Source organism: Mandrillus leucophaeus, unplaced genomic scaffold, assembly GCF_000951045.1.
Source record: "Mandrillus leucophaeus isolate KB7577 unplaced genomic scaffold, Mleu.le_1.0 Scaffold307, whole genome shotgun sequence".
Lineage (NCBI taxonomy): Eukaryota > Metazoa > Chordata > Mammalia > Primates > Cercopithecidae > Mandrillus > Mandrillus leucophaeus.
Genome location: NW_012103221.1, coordinates 1,104,937 through 1,113,864, shown reverse-complemented (window position 1 = coordinate 1,113,864; position 8,928 = coordinate 1,104,937). Strand labels below are relative to the sequence as shown.

Genomic DNA, 8,928 nt, shown 5'->3' with positions numbered 1-8,928 from the left:
TCTTTAGCTCTAACTTCTCTCCCTGAACGTCCTAGCCCGAGTCCCTGGCCTGCTTCACAGCGATCCCGCTAAGCGGGGTGTAGCAATGGCCCCCCAGAGCCCCAGGCCCAGTTTCCAGCGCCCCTCCCTGACCCCTGAGAGTGCCGCCCCGGGTTCCCGGCAGCGGCGGGGGCGAGGCTTCCACCTCCCAGCTCGGGTCTGCGTGGGCTATGCCGCTGAGGCCTACTTCTCTGTTCTCGACCGTGTCCTGGGGCCGCGGGTTCAGCTACAAGGATGACAGCACGGGACTTGCTGCCCTCCGGCTTCGCAAATCCCCGAGACCCTTTGAGGTGCTAGGTCAGTCACCCTTCACCCCCTGCTGGGACCCTGTGGTCCGCAGCCCAGACTGGACAGAGAAGGCCGGGTGCGCGCTGGCAACGAAGGACGCTGGCCGCAGCTGAGACGCTCCCGACCTCAGGCCGCGTCTTGGGGTCGCCCCCCTCTACAGTGGCCTCTTCGGCGTCCCCTGGCCCTCTGCGAGGCCTGGGCCGGTTACTGCGGTTGAGGTGTGGTGGGATTTCGCGTCAGCGATCTTTCAGTGGCTGGGCACAGAGAGGTCAGCTGGAATGGTGATTGCGGGCTCTGGGGCAGGGGCGCAGCCCTGGAGACTTTTGAAGGAACTAAGTGTCCTAAGTGGACAAGAGGTTGAGGTGCGGTTAGCCCTCCACATTGCCTCACCTTGGCCCTTTGTAGTCTCTACCTTTTCAAAAACACGTGAAACAAAATGAAACAACCCCTCATGCTCCGGGAGGCCTGCCGTCCGGGCACCAAGTGAACGTTTGCTTGTGCAACATGAAGCTGGCTTCTGCCGGATTCAGAATTTTGCCTGGACTTGGGAGCTTGCACACTCCGCGGTTCTTGCTCTGACCTCCCCAGCCTGGCCTGGCTTTGACTTCTCCTTACTCCAATGGACTCCCTACCAGTGTCTTTGGCTCATTCCAACGCTGGAGCCAGACGACCCAGAAAACTTTACTTTTCAAAGCAACTGTGGTTTCTGGGCTAAGGCCTTGTGGATTCCAGTTGACCACCCTGCGCAGTTCTATAACCTGCCTTCCCTATCTATCCCGGGGCAAGACTTGGCAGCCAAGTGGCTCCGATTGATGGTTTCCGTGTGTCTCGTGTCTTCATAGGCCAGGCCCCCAGACGCATCAGACCCTGAAGGACTGCGGTGGGAGCCCTGCACCGCTTCTGGCCCCAGGTCCCCTGGATCCGTCGGGGCGCCTCCACCCAGCTGTTAGCATGATGTCTTACCTCAAACAACCCCCATACGGCATGAACGGGCTGGGCCTGGCTGGGCCCGCCATGGACCTCCTGCACCCATCCGTGGGCTATCCGGGTGAGCACCAGCCCTCCCGACCCTGCTTCAGCCTCTCCAATGTTGGGGCCCCCCAGACTGTTGGGTTTGAGTGCAAGCTTTGTTGCCGAGCAGGCCCAGGGAGTTGGCTATTGCAATACAGGGCCCACTGCCTGTTTACAATACAGGGCCCACTGCTGGCGCACGGGGCAGAGTCGTGGGCATGTGAGGTGGCCAGGGCTGAGAAAACGCGCAATGTGCGCCTTCCTGGCCGGGTCACCGGCAACCTTTCTCCTGTTGTGGTCCCACCACCAGCGCAGAGCTCATTTACCTGCGGATTCGCTACCCAGGGGCGGTTAGTGTTTTTCCTTTTCCCCCAACATGGAATGAGTAATCTGGACACTCGTTAGGCCCTGACAGAAAGAGCCAAACTTTCCTTATGCGAAGCGGCAGGCTGGACTGAAGGAGTATTCTTCCTTCCTAATTAAATTGTCCTCTAAATTGAGGTCCTGCATCCATTTTTGCACTGCTGTAGAGGACGACCTGAGCCAAACCCGGGGTTCTTTAGCTCCGGCTCCTTTACCCCATTTATTTTCTCCGAAAGTGTTTTTCAGGTCGTGTTTCTGCCCTACCTCTTCCCCACTCCCTGTCCCCCAGCCAGAGAGAGACAGAGAGAGAGAGAGAGAGAGAGAGAGAGAGAGTGTGTGTGTGTGTGTGTGTGTGTGTGTGTGTGTGTGTGTGTGTGTGCAGGGGAGGGGGAATGTGGAAGAAGGGAGATTGTAGACTTCTCTTACTTTTTTTAACCTCTGAGAGGCATAGAGAGGGGCAGCCCTTGAATCTTGGAGACACTGGCTTCTAGTCGCACATCTGCACTTTCTCCCACCTGTGGCCTCTCAGGCTCGGCCGCCCGAGGGAGTGTCTTTTATTCCCAGTTCGGCTTTCTCTTGCGAAGGCCGAGCTCTGGGCCTGCCAGGGGCCTGCCCGAGTGCTCTATCGCTGGTCCGGGTGGCCACCAATGACCCGCGGCGCCCCCGCGTGTCCCCGCAGCCACTCCACGGAAGCAGCGGCGGGAGCGCACCACCTTCACGCGTTCACAGCTGGACGTGCTCGAGGCGCTCTTCGCCAAGACTCGCTACCCTGACATCTTCATGCGGGAGGAGGTGGCGCTCAAGATCAACCTGCCGGAGTCCAGAGTCCAGGTGCGCACTCCCCGGGCTCCAGGGTCTGGGTAGGGGAGCTGAGACTGCTCGGGGAAGGTCTGGGAAGGCTCTTGAGGAGTTCTTGAAGAGACTGTCCTCTGGGGATGGGCTTACAGACTGGGCAGCCCCTCTCGGACTCCCCCTAGCGCTGGACCCCAGCCAGGAAAGGGGGCAAAAGTTAAAGGAAATGGCTTAGAGCCCTGAATTCCGCCCTTAGCCCTAGAGCGCCTTTCGTATCGGTATCGAAAGTACTTTTCAGAATTGCGGGAGGACTAGGGAGGCTCCCGAATGTAAAGCGCCCTGCAGGCCTGACACTTGCCCCTGCTTCTTTGCCTGCCTCAGGACTTGGCAGTTTCCCTCAGAGGCCTGAATTCTGCCTCTGCCCTTGTCTTCCACCCCGGGAATCCTAGAAATGGAAGAGCGGAGATTGGCCGGAGCCTGGTGCTCTGCCTGTGTCTCATTAGACGCTTCCTCTGCTTACAGAGGATGCCAAGTGCAAAATCCTGCTGCCGGCTTTCTTATTTCTGTTTTTGAGATGAAAGGGTTCCGATGATAATGTTCGGATTCTAACTCAGAACTCTCCTCAAGAGCCATTTGTTTCGCCTCCTTTACTGGAAGGCTTGAGAAGGGGGACCAGGAATGCAGTGCCATGTGCTGGGGCTTTCCCAGAAGAGTAACCATTCCATGTGGTTCCCCACCTGGAGCCAAAAGTCCAACGAAATCTCACCCAGGCTTCCTTCCCGAGTCCCTCAAGTTAGCCTCTGGCCTTGCTCCTACCCCCACCCAAATACTCGCCCTGCCCAGTTCTGGCCTCCGGGAGCTGCTCAGTGAAACGGCTCTGGCCCTGGACTTGGTGACTGTTCCACACTCTTCGGCCCTGTACCTCTCCGCTGTTGCCTGAGCTCTGTTAGTAGAAAACTGGGCCTCCAAACACACAGGGGGCCTCCAAACACACAGGGAAGCAGCCAACAGCAGCAATTTAGAGATGGCAGAACTTCTGGCTCGACAGACTGAAATATTCCGCCCTAGGGCAGAGTTGCGGTAGAGGTGGGGAGGTGCGCATCCCTGCTCTGGAACCAGCTGAGGAGGGACTTTGAGCAGAAGGATGGGGGAGGGTGGAGGAGCTGGGAACCGAGGTAGGGGGCAGGGTCTGGCCAGGCCAGAGACAGGAAGGGGCGGAGGCCTCGGTGGGAAAGGGTTGCGATATTCTGGGCGGGGAGTTGGGTTCAAGGGGCAGGGGAGCAACAAGCTCCCCTAGTTTCCCTTGACCCACTCTCCCCCCATCCGGCCCACGGCAGGTCTGGTTCAAGAACCGCCGCGCCAAATGCCGCCAGCAGCAGCAGAGCGGGAGCGGAACCAAGAGCCGCCCAGCCAAGAAGAAGTCCTCTCCAGTACGGGAGAGCTCGGGCTCCGAAAGCAGTGGCCAATTCACGCCGCCAGCTGTGTCCAGCTCTGCCTCGTCCTCTAGCTCAGCGTCCAGCTCTTCCGCCAACCCAGCGGCTGCCGCGGCTGCGGGACTAGGTGGGAACCCGGTGGCCGCCGCGTCGTCACTGAGTACACCGGCTGCTTCATCTATCTGGAGCCCGGCCTCCATCTCGCCAGGCTCAGCGCCCGCGTCCGTGTCAGTGCCGGAGCCACTGGCCGCGCCTAGCAACGCCTCGTGTATGCAGCGCTCGGTAGCTGCAGGCGCCGCCACCGCAGCAGCCTCTTACCCCATGTCTTACGGCCAGGGCGGCAGCTACGGCCAAGGCTACCCTACGCCCTCCTCTTCCTACTTTGGCGGCGTGGACTGCGGCTCATACCTAGCACCCATGCACTCACATCACCACCCGCACCAGCTCAGCCCCATGGCACCCTCCTCCATGGCGGGCCACCATCACCATCACCCACATGCGCACCACCCGTTGAGCCAATCCTCAGGCCACCATCACCACCATCACCACCACCACCACCAAGGCTACGGTGGCTCCGGGCTTGCCTTCAACTCTGCCGACTGCTTGGATTACAAGGAGCCTGGCGCCGCTGCTGCTTCCTCTGCCTGGAAACTCAACTTCAACTCTCCCGACTGTCTGGACTATAAGGACCAAGCCTCATGGCGGTTCCAGGTCTTGTGAGCCCAGGAATGAGAGAGGAGAAGAAACGCAACTACCTGCGCCCTCCGTGGTCCCCATCCTGTTGCTGCTGCTGCACCGCCCGCCTTTGCCTCGACTTCTCCAAAACTGAATTTTCACCCCCCAAAAGATGTCCATTGCCTGCACTGCCGCCCCCATTTTTGTGCCACTTGCTTGGGGGGATGTGCAAACCCGCCCTACCCCTTGGATGGGGGGACCGGTGCTTCGGCTTGGCCTACACATTCTATACAGGAGAGATGTATTCTCTCCCCTCTTCAGCCCCTACTAAACTCCTAAGTCTCCCCTTCCAACCTTTCTGGACAGCTATTAAGCACTTGCAGCCTTCGGAGGCTCTTCGCTCTGATCCGCTGTTTGAGCCCAACACTAATTTATTCTTTCTGGACACTGGAGTCACTAACTGGCGTGTTTCTGCCCATTGGAGCACCCACAACTACTCCAAATCAAAACCACTAAGAGTTCCTCCCGCGCAGACTGCCGCCCCTTCAGCTGCCCTCGATTTTGCTCCACGCCTGCGGGCCAGAGCCTCTCGGCGTTTCTTCCGCCCCAGCTGAGTGCGCTGGGGCGCGCCAGGGCTAGGCCCGTCGGAGGAGCGCGCCCCCAGCCTTCCGCGCACAGAGCCGCATCCCGCCCCGCCCTGCGCTGGACTGGTTCAAGCTTCCGCCTCGGCGGGAATGCTGTACATAGTCAGGTCCGTTCCAGGGACCACTTAAACTTTTTAGTTGCTGTTGGTTGGTTGAACTGAACATATCTTGTCTTAGCACCCAGGAAACAGAACTTTAAGAGATATACAGCACATATATATATACGTATATATATACACATATATAAAAAACAAAAGCAAAAAGTGTTTTCCCTCTGTCCGTTCCCCTTCAGCTCTTCCTCAATCAATGGCGCTTTTTCGTTTTCAGTTGTTGCAAAGCTGCCCTGCCCTCTTCACATCTTCTCCCTCTGTGTATTTATTGAAGAGAACCGCTTGGTTTTAGGAAGCTGGGCACGGGGTATCAGAAGTGTGGAGGAAACAGACAAGTTAGGGTACAGAGGTGGGGGCTGGGCAGGGGCGCAGGGCTGAACCCCTCATCCGGTCTAAGCACAGGGGCACAATTCCAGTTTACAAACCTAAAACAAGAAAACCAAAACCAGGGAACAAAAAACAAAACAAAACAAAATCCGTAAAAGTACAGCATTAGGGAAAAACAGACAAACCCAGGCCCCAAACCCAGTTCCAACTCCTCTGTCGGCTTCTCTCTTTCAACACCCTTGTTTTGTCTAGTGAGTTTTTAGTGCACCTTCGTTCTCCGAAATCTGCGGAGAGCCAGCGCGCCTGTGTATCAATTTTGGCTTTGGCCGCTTCGTCCAGTAGGTGGGAAAGTAATTTGTAAATTTGATTTGTCTGATGTGAAGATCACAAATTACTTGTTGAAATGTAAGGCAGTCCCCCTCCTCCTCTTTATCTACATTAATTCCCGAAAATAAATGCAAATTAATGAACGGCTCGTCAGTGTTGCTCTTCTGATTCCAGCCTCAGGTCTTGGTCTCCGGGGGCTAAAAGCGAGGGAAACTCCGTGTTAATAACCCGCGTGTTAATGACCTGCGTGAAGCTGGAGGCCAAAGGATGAGGCGGGAGGACCTGGCAAGAGGAGCCCCCAGAAACTTTCGCTTAGGGAGTGTCTCCCCCACCCCCACCACGCCCCTCCGCGTCAGCCTGGCCTCTTCCCCCAGGCGTTTTGACCCCGCATCCCCCCTCGCCATCCAGGACAGAGACAGGTGTCAGGACTCAATTCCCGAAGCAATTCCTTTCTCTTCAGAGGCAGGAGCCTGGCACTGATTTCTTCACCCTAATTGCCTGCACCAGAAAGAAGAGGGGGAGGGGAAGAGGGTCGGGAGGCGGGAAAGGATAGCTCTGTAATGCTCTCAGAGCTGAGCCAAAAAGGAAAAGAAAGCAAAACGACAAAAAAACGATCCGTGTCCTGCATGTTGGCAGCAGACAACCTTCCTTGCTGCTGAGCTGTCCCGGGTGGCTTCACCGCGGCTGGGGAATCAGAGTCATTCCTTCCACGTGCTAAGATGTCCCTCTAAGCCCTCAGCTCCTGCCAGAAGTAGCCAAATTACCTTTCTTCGTATCGTAAAGTTCTTTTAAAACATACAAACTCATAACCTGGAAAAGTCGACAAGGACGCGTTTCACTTTGGCAGGGGAAGAAGACGCCTGACTTGCATCTGGGGGTCAGGAAGGACAGTTCCATCTCCCTCTGAGGGAAGACGGGGGTGGGGGCAAATCCTCCCTCAGAAAATGCAGAGCCTGGAACTGTCCAGACTCTGTTTGGCCTGAAACCTCCTGGGTGTAAGGCCATGAATCTGCTCAACTTGCCCACGGGCGGGAAGGAAACAAGGAAACAACGAAAAGTTTCCTGCGAAGTGACCAACATCCCCTATTTTTTAAAAATTCCGTGTGAGACCTGAGAACACACCGTGAGGCGGGGTTCGGAGAATGACCCCTCCCGCGCCCCGCGCCCCGCGCCCAGCGGGGTCGCAGGGCTGCAAGCCCGGCTGTAGGAAAGCTTTTTCGGCCGCGTCCTCCCTCCGGATTCGGTAGGCCATGCTCGGGCGCGCCCTTCCCACGCCAACAAACCATCTTCCCCGACTCAGCAGAGGCCCACAGGGGGCGCAGCCGCGGCCCCTCCGCCCTTGGCCCAGCGGCGCCGCCCTGGCGCGCCGGGCCTGAAGGCAGGGCCGGCCCGCGCCCGCGCAGGGTCTCCCTTAGGCGGCGCCTTGGGTGAAATGAGGGGCCAAGCCTGACCTGCTGGGGTGCCCCGTGGCACCTCTGGTGCGGACCCCGCATGTGCCGGGGAGAGTTGGCGGGCGGCCAGGACGAGGAGGCTTCCAGCTTGCGCCGCACTGGCCTGGGCACCCGGGCTTCAGGGCCTTTTGGGCGCTCCCCTCAAGTGACCCTGCCTGTAGCGGCCCCAGGGCCGCTTTGGCTCAAGCAGCAGCTGCCAATGCCGCTCGAGGCCCGCGGCTCCCTGAGGCGAGCTCTGTGGGGCCCAGCAGTCCTCTTGGCTGCTAAATGGAACGAAACCAGGAGACCCGGCTTTGCACTCGTTTGGACAACTGTGTGGCCTCCGGAGCAAGGTGCCCAGATCTTTGGGCCTCAGTTTCGTCGCAGTTGTTATTTGACTCCACTCGGCCTGGGACGTGTCGGAGCTTCACACTTTAGGTCGTGGCTGCGGGCGGGAAGGGCAGATGCGACCCCGTGGGCCGGCCCCTCGGGGGTGTCTAGAAGCTTCGGCACCTGGATACTAAGGCGGGAGGGGGCTGGCGGCCAGGCACACCGAGGCCCGGCCGGAGTTCCCGCCGGGGGAACGAGGCTTCGAAAAGAGGCACGTGCTTCTCCCAGGGCCTCCCGGCAGGTGCTGAAACCCCACGGCGCTGAGTGGAAACCGGAAGTGAGAAGGCGCCCTGGGCCTGCCGGGCCGCGGCGCCACCTCAGGCTGCCGGGACGTTGGAGCGTGTGGGATTGGGGTGAGTGCGCCGCCGGGCCGGGGGCTGCGGGGGACGGCGGGAGGTGGCCAGGCCTGGCAGGGTGAGGGCGCTGGCGTTGGCCGAGAGTCCCTGGGCAGCGGCGGCGGGAACGCGGAAGGTCCCCCCCCAACCCCACCCTCGGCCGGCCACCTGTTGACAGGCAGGTTCTCTGAGAACCGACTTCAGCTCGCCCTTCTGTCCAGGAAGTTTGTTCGGTTTGGGTTTGGGTGTTCCTGACTCAATTGGAGCGACTAGAATTGAAGCAACTTAACGAGATTTAGCAACCTGCGAAAATTTAACAACGTTCAGACGTCAACAGTTTTCTTTCTTTGAGTGGTCAACGAAATCTTGACGTTTTTTACTCATACCTTGTATTCTCTGTTTATACTGTAGGGGCAAAAAAGGCTACTCTTAGACGAACGTGTGTGAAGTGCTTTAAGGGTAAGGGATGGGTCATATTTATGATTTTAAAGATTGTTTTTAATCTTAAAACTCTCTCAAGGGCACTGCTTTAATTTGCTGAAGTTCTGAACAGAATCGGTGAAGTGACCTCGTTTGTTGAGCCTTTCTGTAATTTTTTATACCAGTTATTGAGTATAGATAGAGACAGTGTTTCTCTAATTCATTAGTGGTTTTTTTGTGTGTGTGTGTTTTTTTGTTTTGTTTTGTTTTAGAAAAAAATCTTAAAGCTACAGGGCATTAAACGTAAGGGGGAATCTGAGAAGAAAAACAGGTAAAAACCTTAA

General features: G+C 57.6%; 1 protein-coding gene across 2 annotated transcripts in view; it reads left to right on the top strand.

Moving 5' to 3' along the window:
- The window catches only part of OTX1 (orthodenticle homeobox 1), a 21,920-nt gene extending 15,763 nt beyond the window's left edge, over positions 1-6,157 (top strand). The window contains exons 3-5 of one of the 2 annotated variants that reach the window (XM_011987306.1): positions 1,170-1,375; positions 2,381-2,532; positions 3,831-6,157. In XM_011987306.1, the coding sequence (XP_011842696.1) occupies positions 1,279-1,375; positions 2,381-2,532; positions 3,831-4,646 (1,065 nt within the window). In that variant the 5' untranslated portion in view covers positions 1,170-1,278 and the 3' untranslated portion in view covers positions 4,647-6,157. Of the gene's footprint in view, positions 1-1,169; positions 1,376-2,265; positions 2,533-3,830 lie in introns of both variants that reach the window. The other variant, XM_011987307.1, reaches the window with a different exon arrangement.
- Positions 6,158-8,928: the final 2,771 nt, after the last annotated feature.